Raw genomic sequence first — 21,526 nt, 5'->3', positions numbered from 1 at the left:
CGGGTACAGTAAATGAAGAACCTGATCATTAGGCAAATTCAATGCTTCGGGTGTCAGAATCCTGGCCTCCTCTGGAGCTCTCTACATCATCTAAAGTAAACTGTTTTACAACACCTGGCAATTTAGCAACATGACCTAAGCAGTTGTTGAATAACTTGCACGTGATTGGCACCAGGCATAAGATGGCCAAGGTCACTAACCCGATTTTCCTGATACAAAAGTTATGCCTGAAGAAGAGCAAGTTGTTTACAAGTGGAAGGAGCTTCGCCAGGAAAATCAATGGTCAACGCAGCGGTATAAAGCGGCAGCATGTCAGCTACCCCATCAACAGTTTCCTTGGTGACGACGATCTCACCCGAGCAACGAGATCGGCAACGCATCCTTTGCCAACCCGAGAGCGAATCTTACCTTTGTAGGCAATTTTTTTCTTTCTTTAACAAGTTGAACCCCGGGAAACGCCGGGCCTCCATAGTCAACTGTGGCCTGAAAATGATGAATGTATAAGTAACAATAATTTTCCTTAATCACAGTCAAGGTGAAAGATGCTTCAAAGTTCTCCTCCCCCTCCCCCCTCCAGCAATAAAAATGGAGCTCTGAGTAACCAATTGACATGTCTAATCAAAACGTAATAACAGTTTCAGATACATTGTCAAGGAAACGTGGAACGGCTAAGTAGGGTTCAGGAAAAACATCTTTCACCCTTTAGTTTACACACTTTATTTAATAAATATAATAACCGAGTTTAAAGAATTTAAATAAAAATACATGTTGAGTAACCACAGTGGTACTCACGTCCTTGAGATTGTAATTTCCCAATTCTTAAAGGAAGTTTTAACCACTTAAGAGAAAAAAACAATTTAAAAAACTCCCTAAAAATGTGGTTTCAGTACAGAATGTTTAACGATAAACAAGCAACAGGATTTTTTTTAAAGAAAGGTATTAAGCATTAAACAAAAAGAACCATTTAAGGGACGTCCCCAATGTGTTCTCAAGGCAAGCATCCAATTATGTGTAAATACTGTAAGACATTAAAATCTCAGTGATTTCACTACACTTAGTAAAGTCTTACAGTCTCTTTCAATCAAACGAGCAGGAAAATTCTTTAGGTATTAACAATCAAAAACAACAAATCTTTGAGAGACACCCCCACGCTGTGATTTCAAGACGAGCTTCCTATTATGTATAATTACTTTAAAACATTAAAGTCTCTGTGACTTCACCACACTTATTAAAAGCATCCAGTTTCTTTCAGTTAACGTCTCTTCTTAAAGTATTAACAATTTAAGGAAAGAAAGACCATTTGAGAGACAATTTTACTAATGCATATACTGTAAATTGCTCTACGTAACTCTTGATTTCGGTGAGCCGTTTACAGAGCCGTAGTCCGTAGGTTGTCGCAGGCCTGGCCATCCTTCCACCCCACCAGACCGGACTCATCTTCTGCAAGGCGTGGTCTTGGCGCTGGTAAAACTAGAACACACTAAGGCATGTGTTAACGGTCGGTCCCATACCACTTGTCTGGAAGTAGTTTTAATAAATACACGTGGGAGGGAAATATAAATCCGGTGCGGAATAGCGCAGTGCCCCTGTGAAACCACAGTCAATATGGAACCGCTGAGCTACCATGGGCTCTAAAGGCAACAGACAGAAACCAAAGCCCATAGCCGCCACACGGCCGTATCGAATCAAAACGCAGGAGAGACGTTATGGAGACCTATAACAGCTCAAGAGTTGGCAGGCAGACTCATAGATTAAACCAAAGAGCCGCCCAACTTAGATCAACTTCGGAGAAGGCAGCAAGTGGCAATCTAAAGAGGGTGTTTAAGGATACACAGCCATTATCTCGAAGGTGTCAGGAAATATCTAGGAAAGAACACGGTTCAACCACCCCCGCCAAACCCACAGAAACCCCATCCGATGTTTTATGTGTTGAGCGTTGTGGGAGGAGGCTAGTCCTCCTTAATCTGGGAGACGTAAACCCTGGACAGCTTCCTCTACTCAGTATTGCACACTAGCAAGTATACCGGAAGCTTTAGAAATGCTACATTAGTGCTTTAAATATGAATTACTTTTAAAAAACTTTCACCCACTATTTTGTGCACATAGTGGTTGAATTTCCAAAACTACTGAAACATGCCGTTTTTTATTTCTGACTGAAAAAACTGAATACAAGTTTTCGTAGTTTTAGCATCAAAATTGCCTTAATAAAAATATATTTCGACATAGCCTACCATCCCCTATTTCACCCGCTTAGGAGAGGGTCTTTGAGCAACCTCTTACTAAAAGGTGCCTACACTGTAAGATCAACACCCTCTTCAGATTTCAAGTTTCGGTTCTTAGCGGTTTGGACTGGGCGATGATGACTCTGTGAATCAATCAGGCCCTATTTCACCCCATCAGGAGTTGAATTTCGAAGAACGCTGAGACAAGTTATCTTTTAATTTCTAATTGAGAAGCCGAATAAAATTTTTTGTAGATTTAGCTTCGAAAATGGTTTCAGAATGAAATATTTCCTAAAAACTTTCATCCCCCATTTCACCCATCTCTGAATCAGTATCTTTTCACTTCTAACCGAGAAGTCAAATGTCAGTCTTCACAGATGTAGTTTTAAAAATGATTTAGTATTTCTTTGATAATGCTTTAATTTAAAAAAAAAATTTCTCCACTGTTATGCCCCCTATGTGGTTGAATTTACAAAAACACTGAAACACCTGCTTTTTTCATATCTGCCTGAGAATTTAAATACCTATTTTCATAGATGTAGTCTCTAAAATGCTTTAGTAGGTCTGTAATAATGATTTATTTTTAAAAAAATTCACCTGCTGTTTCGCCCCCTTCGGGCTTAAATTTCCAGAAATGCTGAAACACGTATATTTTAATTTCTGACCGAGAAATCAAATAACAGTTTTCGTAGTTCTAGCTTCAAAATTACATTAATAACGACAGTTCTCCAAAAAACTTTTCATCCCCTGTTTCACACCTTGGGGTTAGAATTTTGAAACATCCATTCTTAAACGATGTCTGTAATATAAGATGACCATCTTCTCCAAATTTCATGTTTCATCCATTAACGAAATGGGCTTGGCGATGGTGAGTCAGTCACTCAGAACATTGCCTTTTATATAAGGGGTGAATATTAATAAAACCGACAAACTACAGGGACGGACTCTTGATTGGAAATGAAGGAAAAACGATTTCATGGACTTGTGTCCGGAAATGCATAGTTACCACGGTAGATGGCTCTGACGAAAGATAATTCCTCTGACCAGGTGTTTCTTGCTCAAAAATGTTCAAGTGTGTGTGAAATCTTATGGGACTTAACTGCTAAGGTCATCAGTCCCTAAGCTTACACACTACTTAACCTAAATTATCCTAAGGACAAACACACACACCCATGCCCGAGGGAGGACTCGAACCTCCGCCGGGACCAGCCACACAGGCCATGACTGCAGCACCTGAGACCGCTCGGCTAATCCCGCGTGGCTGTGTTCCTTGTCTGTTGCAGGCTGTGTGATGGACGCAGTGTACTACAAGGTGCATTCAAGGTCTAAGGCCTCCGATTTTTTTTCTCCGGACTGGAAAGAGATAGAAACATTCGCATTGTTTTAAAATGAGGCCGCGTTCATTGTCAATACGTCCCAGAGATGGCAGGACCGTACAGCAGATGGAATTTTACCGCCAGCGGCGAGAATGAGAACTGTTTTAAATACTTAAAATGGCGACGTTTTCCTTACTTGAACAGCGTGCAATCATTCGTTTTCTGAATTTACGTGGTGTGAAACCAATTGAAATTCATCGACAGTTGAAGGAGACATGTGGTGATGGATTTACGGATGTGTCGAAAGTGCGTTCGTGGGTGCAACAGTTTAATGAAGGCAGAACATCGTGTGACAACAAACCGAAACAACCTCGGGCTCGCACAAGCCGGTCTGACGACATGATCGAGAAAGTGGGGAGACTTGTTTTGGGGATCGCCGAATGGCTGTTGACCAGATCGCCTCCAGAGTTGGCATTTCTGTGGGTCCTGTGCACACAATCCTGCATGACGACCTGAAAATGCGAAAAGTGTCGTCCAGGTGGGTGCCACGAATGCTGACGGACGACCACATGGCTGCCCGTGTGGCATGTTGCCAAGCAATGTTGACACGCAACGACAGCATGAATGGGACTTTCTTTTCGTCGGTTGTGACAATGGATGAGACGTGGATGCCATTTTTCAATCCAGAAACAAAGCGCCAGTCAGCTCAATGGAAGCACACAGATTCACCGCCACCAAAAAAATTTCGGGTAGCTGCCAGTGCTGAAAAAATGATGGTGTCCATGTTCTGCGACAGCGAGGGCGTAATACTTACCCATTGCATTCCAAAGGGCACTACGGTAACAGGTGCATCCTATGAAAATGTTTTGAAGAACAAATTCCTTCCTGCACTGCAACAAAATCGTCTGGGAAGGGCTGCGCGTGTGCTGTTTCACCAAGACAACGCACCCGCACATCGAGCTAACGTTACGCAACAGTTTCTTCGTGATAACAACTTTGAAGTGATTCCTTATGCTCCCTACTCACGTGACCTAGCTCCTGGGTGACTTTTGGCTTTTTCCAACAATGAAAGACACTCTCCGTGGCCGCACATTCACCAGCCGTGCTGCTATTGCCTCAGCGATTTTCCAGTGGTCAAAACAGACTCCTAAAGAAGCCTTCGTCGCTGCCATGGAATCATGGCGTCAGCGTTGTGAAAAATGTGTACGTCGAGAAGTAACGCCAGTTTCATCGATTTCAGGTGAGTAGTTAATTAGAAAAAAAATCGGAGGCCTTAGAACTTGAATGCAACTCCTATAAGCAGCAGAACGGCCTCGTATTCATGTCAGGAACAAGCAGAGATGGTGTTTGCGTGCGATCAAGCAGATGGGAAAGGTCGTGAGACAGCACGGGTATACCATAACAAGTACCCTCACAAAAACCAGTCACATCACACAACATTTCAAGCCAGTTTTGGGCATTTGTGTTATCATGGGCACTTTCAGAGAGACGAACGTGCAGGTAGGCACACCGGCTTTGGAGGAACGGGTTCTGTCTCTCGACGGTTTCCATCCGACTGGCCATATAGAAATACTATCTCCACCTGTTACCGGCGTGAATACCAGACCATTCTGCTGCTTACAGTACACTGCGTCAAACACACAGCCTGCAACAGATAAGGAACACAAGGCACGTGGTAAGAGGAAGTTTCATTCGTCAACACCATCTACCGTGGTAACCATGCATTTCCGGACACATGTTCATAGGACATTTCTTCCTCCGTTCCCAGTCAAGAGTCCGTCTCTGCAGTTTGTCGGTTTTGTTGGTGTTCATACTGTATGTAGATATACCAAGCCGAAGAACAAAGTGCAATATTAAATAATCTTATGTTTGCCAATGTGAATGCAGCAACGAACGCCGCAGATCACACACTCTAGGAGCGATGTGTCGCCATCATCTGGGCTGACGTCGTCTAGCGTCACGCAGCTGTAGGTCGGTGGAGCAGAAATTGTTCTGATGAGGACAGGCAGCCAGAAGCTCTTTCTTGGAATTATTTGTCCGAGGTGTTACTATTACTAGAAAATGAAGGAAATCATCTGAGCTGCCAATAAAATGCTGCTGACACACAGACGTTCTGTGTTTTACTAAATTACGGAAGAATCGGGTTCAGTAACTCAGCTTTTATTTTGCGCTGCGTGTCGTTTACAACGAGCAGATAGTGCAGCAGAATAGCTAATTGGCAAAAGGCATCCCCCCCAAATAATTAGACAAATATCTGGCAAAACATCAATAACTCGATACGCTGAATAAAAATTAGCTTCATCTGGTAAGTAGCAGTAAGCGACTTCACGTCGACTGGAGAAAAACTACACGTAATAAATCTGAGAACCACGCTCAGACGTTTAGGGTGTCAAATTATGGACCGTTTAGAGTACTAACTCACATGCAGCAAGCAAACAGAAATGTGGAATGGGACCCGAAAAGAACGCTGTAATAAACAGAACGGCAGAACATACGAATAATATAAATCACATACTACAACCGGATTTGAAACTGTTTCCCAAATCCAAAAACAATAACTATACCTGGCTATTGGGGGACTGCGTGTATTGCTTGATAAATAATGTACAACATCTTTAGAATAATAGAAGCTGCATATCAGAGAACAAAATCAAAGACTTACTTGTACAAAAATGTTTTAAAAACTTCCTAGCAATCACTTCTTCTCATCTCGAAAGCCCAAGAACCAAATGAAGAGGGGACTGATGACCTCATATGTTAAGTCCCATAGTGCTCAGAGCCATTTTTTGAGCCAAATGAAGTATTTCGCCTCCAAGTGCATATGCAGGACATCAGTAACCCCAAATAATTGGATGAAGAAACTTCGCTTAACAACAGAAATCTTAAAGTGCCAATGATTAGGAGTGTTTGTATTAATGTGATCGTTCTAAGTTACATAACGAAGAAAATCTCTGTTATTTATTAATTAATAAACACAGATCCCAATGAAGAAGCTAATATTAACTGTCACACGGGGAAGAGATGCTTAAAGAACGTGACATTTTTACCGAAAAGAAGGTAATTTCAATCTACACTCCTGGAAATGGAAAAAAGAACACATTGACACCGGTGTGTCAGACCCACCATACTTGCTCCGGACACTGCGAGAGGGCTGTACAAGCAATGATCACACGCACGGCACACCGGACACACCAGGAACCGCGGTGTTGGCCGTCGAATGGCGCTAGCTGCGCAGCATTTGTGCACCGCCGCCGTCAGTGTCAGCCAGTTTGCCGTGGCATACGGAGCTCCATCGCAGTCTTTAACACTGGTAGCATGCCGCGACAGCGTGGACGTGAACCGTATGTGCAGTTGACGGACTTTGAGCGAGGGCGTATAGTGGGCATGCGGGAGGCCGGGTGGACGTACCGCCGAATTGCTCAACACGTGGGGCGTGAGGTCTCCACAGTACATCGATGTTGTCGCCAGTGGTCGGCGGAAGGTGCACGTGCCCGTCGACCTGGGACCGGACCGCAGCGACGCACGGATGCACGCCAAGACCGTAGGATCCTACGCAGTGCCGTAGGGGACCGCACCGCCACTTCCCAGCAAATTAGGGACACTGCTGCTCCTGGGGTATCGGCGAGGACCATTCGCAACCGTCTCCATGAAGCTGGGCTACGGTCCCGCACACCGTTAGGCCGTCTTCCGCTCACGCCCCAACATCGTGCAGCCCGCCTCCAGTGGTGTCGCGACAGGCGTGAATGGAGGGACGAATGGAGACGTGTCGTCTTCAGCGATGAGAGTCGCTTCTGCCTTGGTGCCAGTGATGGTCGTATGCGTGTTTGGCGCCGTGCAGGTGAGCGCCACAATCAGGACTGCATACGACCGAGGCACACAGGGCCAACACCCGGCATCATGGTGTGGGGAGCGATCTCCTACACTGGCCGTACACCACTGGTGATCGTCGAGGGGACACTGAATAGTGCACGGTACATCCAAACCGTCATCGAACCCATCGTTCTACCATTCCTAGACCGGCAAGGGAACTTGCTGTTCCAACAGGACAATGCACGTCCGCATGTATCCCGTGCCACCCAACGTGCTCTAGAAGGTGTAAGTCAACTACCCTGGCCAGCAAGATCTCCGGATCTGTCCCCCATTGAGAATGTTTGGGACTGGATGAAGCGTCGTCTTACGCGGTCTGCACGTCCAGCACGAACGCTGATCCAACTGAGGCGCCAGGTGGAAATGGCATGGCAAGCCGTTCCACAGGACTACATCCAGCATCTCTACGATCGTCTCCATGGGAGAATAGCAGCCTGCATTGCTGCGAAAGGTGGATATACACTGTACTAGTGCCGACATTGTGCATGCTCTGTTGCCTGTGTCTATGTGCCTGTGGTTCTGTCAGTGTGATCATGTGATGTATCTGACCCCAGGAATGTGTCAATAAAGTTTCCCCTTCCTGGGACAATGAATTCACGGTGTTCTTATTTCAATTTCCAGGAGTGTAGATTAGCAAATATATTTTAGCGCAAGACGAATATAACTATCGCAGTTGAAAAGAGGGCTATACATTTTGAACGCTACAGCTTACTTCAGAGAAGCTAAGTTTATTAATAGTCGAATGTCTATTTTCCCCAAGGAAGAAAGAAACCCTATTGTATTTGGCAAAGCAGCATACTTTTATTGTTATACAAGAAAATTGTTATTACTTTGGAATCAGAAATAAAGTACTCAGAGATAATGGCAATCTAAAGAAAAAAATGCCTAGAGATATATGTGGCGTAGTATAAACGCAAAAATCAGAAATTTAGCACATTCTTCTCTTTATATTTTTAAAAGCATTTCGTCTCATATGACGTAGGCAAGGGTGTGGCGATCTTTTCTCGTCAAGCACATTACGTGAAGAATATGAAAATGAAGAAAAAAGAGTGAAAGGATACCCTTTCTACGGAAACTTCCGCAGCCTAGGGTGCTGGCAGTTTCTGTAGATGGCCGTTATGTGACTTTGTTTCAGTGATTACGTAAGCAAGTTGTTTGTACTCATCGGATAGCTGAGGTAGCTGCTTAATGTCAGTTCGACAGAATAATGAAATTAATGTATTGGACATCATGTATTCCATTCCAGGGCGTCAGAAGTCAGAATTCTCATTCAGTGTTGCGCCCCTGTCTTACAACGAAATCACGGGCCAGGCACAAACGGAGAGCAGTGGTCTGGCGGAGTGATGTTAGGTTGGTATACCTGGATTCTGCGTTCCATTCCCCCTTCAGGCGACGGTTTTTAATAGGTGCCGACAGACTCTGTTCACCACTAGTTACGCCAACTGAAGAACATAGGGCTGTATCGTGGTTCCAGTTTCACATTAAACGTGATGTTCCTTCGCAAGTTTGGTTCTCCCACGACAGGGACGGAAGTGGTGGCATGTAGAAAGTTGTCAACAGTAACCTACATTAGACTACTAGTTTTATTTTGGTTAAAGAACCAAATGTCACGTAAAGTCATAGGGAAGTTATTCATATTTATTTGAACTTCAGATGTTGAACGCATTAGTTGTGGACTCGAACTCTGATCTTTCCTTTTGCGAGATTTGAACCCTTCAAGACAATGTAATTCCATCAGTTCGTTGCTTGCTCAGTATTCCAAATACCTCAAGGACTCCCTGTAAGGCATGTGTCTAGGTTCTAATCCTCTACCGCCACAAAAATTTTCAACATGTCTCTTCAAACTCTGGCATAAGCTTGTGGAAGATAATTTTGATTTTTTCTATGCCTTCATTCGTTCTCAACAATTTTGGTACACTACGTGATCAAAAGTATCCGGGCACCACCGGAAAATGACTTATAAGATTTAGGTGAGGACTCTGTGCAGGCGAGTCCATTACAGGGAAGTTATTGTCATCTAACCACTCCAGCACAGGCCGTGCATTGTGAACAGGTACTCGATCGTGTTGAAAGATGCAATCGCTATCCTCGAATTGCTCTTCAGCAGTGGGAAGCAAGAAGTTGCTTAAAACATCAATGTAGGCCTGTGCTGTGACAGTGCCACGAACCACGCAAAACAACATGGGGTGCAAGCCCCCTCTATGAAAAACACGAGCACACCATAACACTTGCGCCTCCGAATTTTACTGTTGGCACTACATACGCTGGCAGATGACGTTCACCGGGTATTCGCCATACCCACACCCTGCCATCGGATCGCCACATTGTGTACCGTAATTCGTCACTCCACACAACGTTTTTCCACTGTTCAATCGTCCAATGTTTACGCTCCTTACACCAAGCAAGGCGTCGTTTGGCATTTACCGGCGTGATGTGTGGCTTACGAGCAGCCGCGTTTTCTCACCTGCCGCCTAACTGTCATAGTACTTGCAGTGGATCCTGACGCAGCTTGGATTCTTGTGTGATGGTCTGGACAGATGTCCGCCTATTACACATTACGAACCTCTTCAACAGACGAGATCGGTTTGTACGCTTTTGTGCTGTACGTGTCCCTTCACGTTTCCACTTCACTATCACATCGGAAACAGTGGACTTAGGGATGTTTAGGAGTGTGGAAATCTCGCCTACAGACGTATGACACATGTGAGTTCCGCGGAGCGCCCCATTCTGCTCTCTCTCGATGTTTAATGACCACTGAGGTCGTTCATATAGAGTACCTGGCAGTAGGTGGCAGCACAATGCATCTAATATGAAAGACGTATGTTTTTGTGGGTGTGCTAATACTTTTGATCACATAGTGTATGTGACGATTTCTACTGCTAGTCGGACACGCAATTTTTCGAAACATCGTTTCAAGTACAAACATGCCAACTTCTGTTCGTGTACCACGAATGATCAGTCAGCACTGACTTCTAGAAGAAACACAAGCATGTCTCACTACAGGTGACAGAAACCTGTATTTATGTCCATTAGTAGCTAGGAAACAGTGGCGACAGGTGCCTGATTCCAGTCACAGGAGGGCAATAATTACTCATGCGTCTCGTCATTTCACGTTCAAACAGGTCGCTACTGCTGATAAAATTCGATATCTAGCAATTGATTGTGCTTAATTATCAATGCACTCAGGTGCTGGGTTAGAATCCCCACCCAACACAAAAGTACGTGTCGCATCGTTTCAAGTTGTTTGCTTGTCAATGAAACAATATTTAACATGGTTGCTGAATAGGAGTCATGCTCCTGTACACAAATTTTCGTCAAAAAGTTTTAAATTCAGATCTGCTACTCATAATGGCTAAGAATGAGGTACGCCACTTCTCTTTATGGCTAGGCAGAAATGACGATCAGTGCATTGTTCGAGTCTCGATCAGGCATGATAACTTTGCTTCGTTATATCATTGCCTCCGCCACACACCGTCAGATGGCTTGCGGAGTATGGATGTAGCTGTATTTGTAGACGCTTGCTTTGAACTCATATGCAGAACAAATGAGTTCGTCATGTTATTTAATGTTCGAACATATGTACAACTAGCTTCTCATGAATCGCTTTCATTTTTACTCCACTTTGTGTTAAATACAAACGGCAATAGGTGGGTTTCGAACTGTATATACAAAGTGTTAGAAATATAAGTGGATATATTATGAACATTGGTATCTTGATATGTATCCATTTCAGTGTGTTAGTTGTTTTTCTTTGTATCTAACAGTCTTACCGCAAACATGTCAAATTATTTATTGTATAATGTTTTCTGCATGGTTCTGACTGCACCAGGAAGTAGAGTATGCCTGTCAGTGTTGGCTAAATCTTTTGCATTCACACACCCACAATTCAACGCCTGACCTGCTGCTGAGGGGCAAGGTAACATTAATGGCTTGCTCTTGCCACTTGTACTTGGAGATACTATCCAACGTAAAAACATACTACTCCTAATAGCTCTTATTATTAGTCTGCAAATGAAGTAAATGTCGATGTAATATTACTCAGTACAGTGTCCTCAGTCACCAATAAAAGTATCTGCACTCATGCCCCTAACACTCAGGATGTGCACAAACATTGTTGATGTGTGGTTTCCATAGAGCAATTGATACTGTTCATCAAGTTTTTTCTAATTGGTTAGTTCATTAACCAGTTTATACAAGCTCACTTACCAAGCGAACGACGGTTAAAGGGTGGTTGGAAAACTCTTTAGAGAGCAAGAATATTTCGAGTTCAGAGATTCTTGAAACATCACTTATTTGCAAACAGAAATACTTTTGAGTAATAATTAAGGAATATTTATGTGCTAGATTTACAATCATTAGATAATAACGGGAGAGGTCACATTTTAGAACTCTTTCTGAATGTAATAAATTTGTATTTACTATTGTTAAGGAATGTCTCACCTCAAATAAGGTGTTCCCTGATATTTGTATTATTGTGTTATTTGCTTACGTCTGAATTTATTGCCATACTAAGCAATGTTCTCTAGTGATCACTTGTGGTAACCATTTTATATAGTGAAACGACTGTACCGAAAATGATTAGAGGACCTTTGGGCTGCATGCAAATCAGGTCGTTCAGGTGCTTTTGAGCATGACAGCACACATCGCTTTGGAGAGGCAAGAACACCTTTCTGAGGTGCACGCAGTTGCTATTGTTCAGCCTTTATATGAGCGTTGTCTCTGGTTTCTCTTAAGTTCGACTGGTCAGCAACAGCACATCTTATCACGAGATAGCTACAGATTTATGCCATGTTCGTCTCAAAGGCCGATATCAGACACAATATCTACTTCTCATTGATAGGTCTCTATGGTTGGGAGATTTTTGAAAAATTAGCAAAGTTTGTATTTTTACCTGACTGAAGTACAGTGGAGAACAACTTGAAGAGTAATATAGAGATGTTTCAAATGTTGTTCAGCTTCTTGGAATGGTTTTCTTGAAAAAGACCGGCCGATATACTTCCCCAGCCCTGTCGCAACAAGAGCTCATGACAACTGCGACCTTAAAATACGTAAAACATTATGTCCCATGCAAGAAGTGTCAGTATGTAGACTAAAGTTTCCTTAATAAAACTGCAGCGACACCACACAGAAGGTTAATGGGGGATAGTTACAATATGGACAATAACAATACTGCACATGAGAGTCAAAGATGTTTATTTTTAAGATTTGGCACTGTTATTGTCAGGAATTTAATTACCAAAGTCGTGTTATTAACAGCTATAAGGGGAAATTTCGGAGTAACGCCATGAACACAGGTTCAGATCTCCTGTGAACTGCCTCAGCCTCAGGAGCTCGCAATCTCATTTTCAATCACCAGCCCATCTCCTTATGAGGAGCTGGAGGAGCTGGAGTCGGATGTGGAGTCAGATGCGGAGTCAGATGTGGAGTCGGATGAGGAGTCAGATGTGGAGTCGGATGAGGAGTCAGATGTGGCGTCGGATGCGGAGTCAGATGTGGCGTCGGATGCGGAGTCGGATGTGGAGTCAGATGCAGAGTCAGATGCAGATCCAGATGTGTCTTCCTCGGTCTCACTGTCTGCCGATGCCTGTAACACGCCACAATGACTGCAAATGTCACAATCACATGTATATCTTACAAGAAAGTCAATTTCATTATTACAAATTATCATACTGCTTCTAAATAATACATCTTATTCCCCACCATTGCATGATGGTTCAGTATAGTGTTCACAAATTAATCTCTATATAAAATTACAGCTCATTCACAAAATGGCGTAGTATTTTTTCCTTGAACTCCTTAGTCTTCTGACTCGTTAGATTCGACAGTTTATAAATTCCTCTTTGTGCCAACATCTTCATCTCAGTGCAACACTTGCACCTCACGTCCTCAAATGTTTGTTAGATTTATTACAATCTCCATGTTCCCATAATGTTTTCACCCGCTACAGCTCAATTTAATACATGAAAGCTATTCCCCGATGTGTTTAAACATCTCATACCACCCTGTCAGTGTTTTCTACATGTTCCTTTCTTTTGCAGTTCTTGGAGCAACTTCTAATTTCTTGTCGGTCCACTTAATTTTTAACATCCTTCTGTAGCACCATATCTCAGAAACTTAGCTACTCTTTCCCATTGTTAAATCTTTCTTTTATTTCTTTCACTGCTTCTTCAATGTTTAGATTGAACAGGAGGGGCAATAGAGTACATCCCGTCTTAAACCACTTTTGATGCGAGTGCACTGTCCTTGGACAGCGCATTTGCAACCAAAACGGCTTTGCAGAACTGTATGAGCCCGTTTCGGGATTTGCCTTCCATGTGGTTTCCTTTCTGTCCTGACAGACGAGATTGCTAGGAGCAGAGGAAGTGAGGTCTCCCGTAACGTAAGGAGAGGAACGTTACACATTGAGCAGCCCCAACTCTTTCAAACAGAATACTCACAACATCTGTAGAGTAATTTTATGCATATCTCACGTACTGGTGCTACAACACGGGTTCATATTTTATGGAATATGTAAACCACCAGTTCAGCTGCACGTTAAAATTATTTAACTTTTCGCTACCGCTTTGAATAGTGATAAGTGCCTGGGATATTTCGGAGTGCTTTGGAACTTACCACAGCAGTCTCAGTAGTCTCGTGGTCTGTTTACCAATTACAAGTACCACTGCATTATAATAACGGAAAGTCAAGTGGAAGTGAACTAGCAACTCACAGTATTTCTATAGGAGCAATCTACCAAACGCATTCTCCATTCACGTACTGTGTCAACACTTGATGTCAGAATACTTCAACGGTATTCGTACTGGGTAGCATCGTATCATGAAGCTACTGAAACTGTTCTAGCATGCGGCAAAAAAACTCCAGAAGAGTCCTGATACTTCTCTCCTGATGACTGTTGAGTGCAAGTTTGCGAACATCAAAGAATTTTAAACTGCGATTCAATGCCTATGTTACATTTACTGAAAATGTCAAACTGTGTCGGTAATTGTATGTAACTAGTTTCGGATGGCAATTTGGTATCTTCAGGTTCGTTTTCGTGTTAGTTGCACCTCAGTCACGTCGTAACGGAACACAACATCCGTCAATAGTTAGGACCTACTGCTATAAGACGGTGACTCCAATGTTTTGCTAATTAACGATAATGAACTGTGCGTCAGGAAAAATTCCGCATACAGCGTTTGACAGTACATATTACGTTTAATAAATAATTATACTTTTCAAAACTACCAGGTATAACCAGATTGTTCCTATGTCGCCTGTCGCTCTCGTTCTCGAACAGCTGATGTTCCTTTCATGTTACAAGTATTTTATTCAGAATTCCTCATGAGATCAAAGAGAAGCCTGACCGACTTGACAATGATCGACAAATTAAATGCCTAATATTAAAAAATAACAAGTCGGGATGTATAAAAAATAATTAAGTAAGATTAATTATTAAAATTATTAATTTGTTTGTTCACGCGTGTGACAATTGTTACAAATGTATTGCTTGTAGTAATAGATCAAACCAGAATTGATGTTTTTTTAACCGTACACCATTCAAATATAAAATAGCTACAGGTTTGTTTGAATTACAGGAGCGCGTCACTAAATTATTGGAACACCTGAATTGTCGATTATCTCGCAAAATTCCTTTTACGAAATTGCAAGGTCCAATATGAACCGAAAAACCTAGAGATGAAACCGCTAGGCACTACTGCCAACGGGACCACGAAGACATGGTTAGATTGATTGTAGTATGCACAGAGGCCGTTAAGCAGTCGTGCTTCTCGTACTCCATACGCGACTGGAATGGGAAGAAACCCTGGGTATATGGTACAATGCTAAGTATACTTTGTCAAGCATTAACATCGGTTTGCAGAGGGTTTAAGTAGATGTGGAATAAATATCGTTCTACAGCTGGAAAGCTATCTCTCAGCCAAAGAACTAACAGCTACCGTGGAGCCTGTGGTTATTTGTCATTTCGTTACAGAAAACTCGTTATTGTGGCATTAGTGGCCATAAGTACTTTGGTAAATCGACCGAACAGACCAGCTAATTACAATGCGCAAAATTCGCTTATAAAGAATATATACTGTATGTAAGCAACGTGTGGAATATTTTCTTATGTGCTAAGAGGCAGATATGAGAAGTGGCTACTCACTGCAGAGCTGCTGTCGTCAGCAGAAGCGGTGGCGTTGGCTGCGGCTTCGCTGCTGCTGTTGCTGACCTGATTAATTGCATCTTGTATGCCCTGGTTGATGTTGTTGGCAATTTCTTGGGCTTGGTCTTTTGCGTCTTGTATGCCCTGGTTGATGTTGTTGGCAATTTCTTGGGCTTCGTCTTTCATGTGCTCGACGGCATCTTGGATCACGTTAAAAAACAAGGGTGTCGCCGATATCTTGAATAGAAAAAGGGAGTAGCTTGTCATCATTATCGCATCTCCGTTCACTTTTGTATGAGCATGAGAAACTGAGTATCAACCTAACAAATCTCAAAAAAATGTTCTTTTAGGAATAAATATGAGGTTATTAGTCCTAGGAGTATAAGTGATATAAGACTGCAGGTTTTCGGGGCCGACGTCTGGTGCTAAAATCTGTGTCGTCAGGCCACATGGTATTCGTCTTCAAATTTCTTCGTTCTTAGACTTTTTGAGCCCTCTTCGGATTACTGAAAAAGCTCCAAGGAATGGGAATGTCTGAGGAAATTTGGAGACGAATATGACCTAACGACTCAGATTTTGCCATCAATTAAGACCTATGCCATTTTTTGTTTCCAAACAGTGTCTTTCGTGACGTAAAACACCAACTCGCAAAAATAACGTTAGTACTGAAGCAGTTCAGTAATATATTATGAAACTCCAGAGGAAAATGCGTAAGGATTGCAGGATGACGGTCTGTATAGAATTTTCAGCTGAATAAGCTCCTGTCACAACCGTTATACGCCAAAGCACAAAACAAAAAAAACAAAAAACTGTTTCCACTGACTGGAAGAAAGCGAATCTCACACCCCTCTACAAGAAGTATAGCAGAACTAATTCTCTAAGATATCGTCCAGTCTCATTGAAGTCAATTTGTTGTCAAATCTTATAACATATTCCAAATTCAAACACAATGAGTTATTTCTAAGAGAATGGCCGCCTCCATGCTAATAAACAGGGATTCCTAAAACATCGATCTTGGGAAACACAACTTGAAGTTCCCTCAGGTTTCATCCTGTAAGCCATGGATCAAAACAATCAGTTGGATGGAGTGTTTCTTGGATTCTGTAAAGTATTCGGCTCGGTACTACACCAAGAGTTCTTAACAAAAGTACTGTTATATGGATCAACAAACAAAGTTTGTGACTGTATTGAGGATTTGGTGATAGAGAAGACGCAAAATTCTATCTTGAATGGAGAGTCATTCACCGAAGTAGAAATAAACTCAGGCGTGGCCAAGGTAAGTTTGCTGGGATCCTTTTTGTTGTTGCTGTATATTAGTGAGCTCGTAAATGAAATTAACAGTAATTTCAGACTTTTTGCAGATGACTCTGTTACCTATGATGAAGTAGTATGTGACAAACGGCACCATTATGCAGACAAATCTTGATAAGATTTTAAAGTGGTGTAAGGACTGACAAATTGTTTCAAATATTCAGAAATACAAATATATGCGCTTCACAAAAAGAGAGAGAGAGAGAGCTTAGTGTCCAATTACCACCATCTACGAGGCGTAACAATAATCAGTCAGCTCATACAGATACTCGTGTGTAACAATTTGCTGAGATATATGATGGAGTGATACCACAGTCTCACTTGTTGACGAGGCACGTGGCGGACTTCAGTCTATTGGCTGGTTACTGGAGAAGGAGACTGATTGTAAACCCCTCGTGCGTTCCTTTTTAGAACACCGCTTACGTGTCTGCGCCCCTTACCACATAGCACCAACAGGACATATTCCCCGTACATATTTCGCGTACGGATAGTCACCAAGCTTGTTTGAATCACGGGAGTGCCGCACAGAGATACAGGAAAACCTGAACGGGTACTCTGTAATATTGACGCTGATTAATTGTGAGAAATTCTAGTTAAAGAGTTTCAAAAGCCATAGTATGTGTATACACCTATTACTTCTTCTTCTGATTTCAGAATGGCTGCTTTTGACATAAGTAGACGACAAATAAAAATTAGATAACTATGCACACAACTGGAAACTAGTTGCACGCATAAACTAAACCCTAATTCTTACTCGTAAAGCAGAGCAGAGCAGATTGTCTTCATTCCAACAAGCTTAAAGTTTCTTAAGTGAAAATACGGTATAGAATCTGTATTTCACTATCGCTCCAGCGCCTTTCCTGTTTCTGTTGTGCACGCAGTGTGGCAACAAAGCGTGATAGTGCAGCCACTGAGAAATAACACTGCAGACAGTCTAAGATGTAAGTTTTCGGAGCGGCAGCATTTTTCACCTCTCTAATTCCCAAATTGGCGCTTTCTTTTGTTTCGAGGTTACAGCAGCGTTTCGGAACTCTGCCTTCTAAAATATCAACAGGATTACATAGAAATTAAACATGACTCGAGAAAAGGGAGTAACATTCAAGTAGCACAAATAAAATCAAGAATAGTTTCGAAGAACAGATCATTAATCTCAGGATATATGACAAATACGCAGTGCACACAGACGAAAAAGTGGACAAACAATCACTACATAGTGGGCATTCAACATGATTAAGATGACCTACAGTAGAACAGTTATTGGCAAGAAAAGTGAAACCTAACATACCACATATAAATGCAATTGTGTAATTAGTGGGCCGGCCGGTGTGGCCGTGCGGTTAAAGGCGCTTCAGTCTGGAACCGCGTGACCGCTGCGGTCGCAGGTTCGAATCCTGCCTCGGGCATGGATGGGTGTGATGTCCTTAGGTTAGTTAGGTTTAAGTAGTTCTAAGTTCTAGGGGACTGATGACCACAGCAGTTAAGTCCCATAGTGCTCAGAGCCATTTGAACCATTTGTAATTAGTGGTAAGTTAAAATATTTGAGTACAATGCAATACAAAATGTTCACAAGACGAAATTTGGGGAAAGATCCAAATAGAAATTTAACCAGTGCAGTAAGGTACCTAAAAACTTCTGAAACTTGAAGCGACACCAGGGTCAAAAACAGGTTGCCTTAATAACAACAACAAAACAGCAACCAAAACAGGAGTTCTGAACACAACGAATCGGCTAGTTACATTTCCCTATTTTTAAACTGTATACGCATGAAGAAATGAGAAAATTTTTGGCTGGTCCTAATACCAAAGAAAAGTGAATCAGATTATAATTGCTAGAACCAGATGTCTAAAATCTTTACAAGCAAAGCACAGAAACATTAATATGAAGAATAACAACTATGATATGTAAGGAGGAAAAAACAGCATAACTTAGTTCCGTAAAGCAAATGTGCGGTTTATCCAACAACCTCGAAGATTTGTGTTTAGGAGAAGTGAAAAAGTGGAAGTTTAGGATTTAAAATATAATTACGGTCAAACAGCACGAAGTGACGTTTTAATCTCAGAGCGAAGACAAAGATGACAGATTGCAATGGACACTATTTCATAATAGTGATCGACGAGGTAAACGTCTACAGGTAAATTGGAAGATTGGTTAGTTATAGCCAATTTCCACATACCACATACCACATGGCTACGTACTCGACCGTTTAGAGATTTTTGCTTGACTACTTATTACTATCAAAGAATATCTCTGTTCTATAGATGGAAAAGCAAGGACAAACTATTTTCATCTACATTTAAGAAAACTTATGCTGTATGTCAGACTTTTAATTTTCATGGGTAGATTTTCAAGCAGCTTTATAGCTGTATATTCCCTATTTTCTGTGCCAAAATTAGAGTCACTAGAGGGAAGTGTAGATCTTCTTCCTTCTGGTGTTGTATTTATGAATATCACTATTATTTTCTAACTGAAATGGATTTATCAACGAATTAACGTATTGAGATGTTGTGTTTATTAATTCTAATTCCTTCAGTTGATGCCTGATAATGTACATGTGTGATGCCAGCACACAATTTTAATTCCTTTCTGTCGTGTAGTGCATGTTCTTTGCATAAGCGAGATTTACGCAATACCTTATCCCGCAAACAGGAGTTTATGAAAATATGTAAAAGTGTTAACTTATTGGTGCCAAGTAGACGACTGTTCTTATGGCAAAAGTAGCTGAATCTAAATACGTTATCAGGTCTGCCTTACGATTTTTCATAAATATGACACCCGAAAACCAAGAATTTGTCTATTGTCTTTTCTTGGAACAGCACTTTAACAGGAGAAGGAATATTTTTTACTGTAAGACACTGGATGAGCTGCAATTTTTAAGAGTTTAATACAGAATAAATTAAAGGATAATTTACTATCCCTATTGATGGTTCTATTTTATATTTAATTATTATTAGGTTCTGCAGCTTCGTGTTCTAATGGATTTGGTAAACGGAGGAAAACATAGTATTGAACTATCATTCATATCTTACAGAGTTGATATCTGTACTGTACTATCCATGTAGAAGTGAAGAGACCATGGAACCAAATACGAAATGAAGACTGTAGGAAACAGCAAAAATTTACTACAAAACAAAAAAGTGATTCGGATTTTCGAATGGGTAGAGATATTACAGGGGAAAAACGATTACTAATAGTGTCCTGCCAGCGATGGTAAAATAGTTGCAGAAAAGCAGTTAAATTATAGTAAGAACGATGTCCAATGTAGTAATGGTACAGAAGATTATGATTATGTGGCCCGGTTCCATTAGAAAATAACGCAGTAAGATTTGTGGCTTTGTCTTTCCACGAAACAGATAAAATGCTTTAGTGTAGTTACTAATCTCTTTTAATTGGTTACATATTCAGATGTATCAGGTTATGCACAATAATTTTGTCACTCATTTGACCACAGAGTGAACTAGTAGTTTAGGATTTACCTGAGCCACTACGGCCAGAGCGATGACAATCACCAGTTTGGAAGTCATTTTGTTTAATCGACGACTCGACGCAACTGCCTTACGCTAATAATCGCGGGGTATTTAAAGGGCAGGCACCGTCTGTAGCCGCACATGTTGGGAATTTGCACAGGTGTCTTACATTCGTCATCTGCAAACAGCGGTCCTTGTGTTTCTGATTACTCAGGTGGACGTATTCTGCCAAAAAATAACTGGTGTTTCTTTGTCATGCGACGACATGTGTCTCAGAAAGGTAATTTTTCACTGATCATGCCTTACGAAATAACACACGTCATGAGCGAGGCTTCTAGACGGAACCAATTAGTTCACTTTTGATGATTAAGGCGTCGGAAACGGGGGTACTTGAAAGGAATTCGTTTTTGACGCTAGTTGGCGGCATGTCGCTTGTTGACCGTGACGGGAAGGAAAGGGTAAATGGTCTGGTTGGTGGGTCTGCTGGTTGCCAGTGACTGTATGTAGTTCTTCAGTCCTGAGGAAACCCCTGCGTTTTAACGATGGAGAGTGAACAGCTTTTTAATATTACATTTGTGGCAGGAGCTGAAAAATGTCCCGAACTGTACGATTACATGCGTAGTGATTACTCACGAAAGGACATTACTGAAAGACCCTGGAAGAAAATTTCGAGAGAAGTTGTAACGACAGGTAAGTTGGTTCAGCTATATTTATAAATAAGTAACGTCAACTAGATAATATAACACGTACATCTGTTTTTTCTCAAACTCCAATCTTCTCAATGTCTGCCAATTGGTTAAGTAAGCTCTTAAAATATTGGTTGACATCATTCAGCAATCGTTTTCCAATGTTGATGATTCGGCAGACTCACGTGCAATTCCTTCAAAACATTCCAGACTGTTGCTATAGTCTGTCCAAAGGGGTCATGAGTCCAGATTGTTAGGCAGACAGTGCTAAGACTTGTATTTTGGAAAACAGGAGTTCAAATCCCCGTGAGGGCATCCACGTTTAAGATTTTCGTGGTTTTCCTAAATGGCTCAACGTAATTACCTGGATGTTTGAAAAGGCATAGCCGACTTCCTTGCCAAATTCCAGTTTGTACTTATTTCTTAATAAGAATAGAAATAAAGTATTTGCCATGGCTCAGCACCCTGCAGCAAGTCTTTCAAGTGGACGCCACTTTGGCGACTCGCGTGTCGCTAGCCT

The 21,526-nt window shown here is 41.7% G+C and overlaps 1 protein-coding gene across 1 annotated transcript; it reads right to left on the bottom strand.

The window, feature by feature from the left end:
* Positions 1-12,581: 12,581 nt before the first annotated feature.
* On the bottom strand, positions 12,582-20,451 carry LOC124596004 (suppressor protein SRP40-like). The gene is made up of 3 exons (XM_047134954.1): positions 20,330-20,451; positions 15,546-15,782; positions 12,582-12,989 (listed from the first exon to the last, which is right to left on the bottom strand). Exons 1-3 carry the CDS (start codon positions 20,375-20,377, stop codon positions 12,771-12,773), a joined length of 504 nt encoding a protein of 167 aa, XP_046990910.1. The 5' UTR covers positions 20,378-20,451; the 3' UTR covers positions 12,582-12,770.
* Positions 20,452-21,526: the final 1,075 nt, after the last annotated feature.

The sequence above is a fragment of the Schistocerca americana genome, chromosome 2 (assembly GCF_021461395.2).
Source record: "Schistocerca americana isolate TAMUIC-IGC-003095 chromosome 2, iqSchAmer2.1, whole genome shotgun sequence".
NCBI lineage: Eukaryota > Metazoa > Arthropoda > Insecta > Orthoptera > Acrididae > Schistocerca > Schistocerca americana.
The sequence above is the reverse complement of the archived record's forward strand: the minus strand, read 5'-3'. Positions and strand labels throughout refer to the sequence as shown.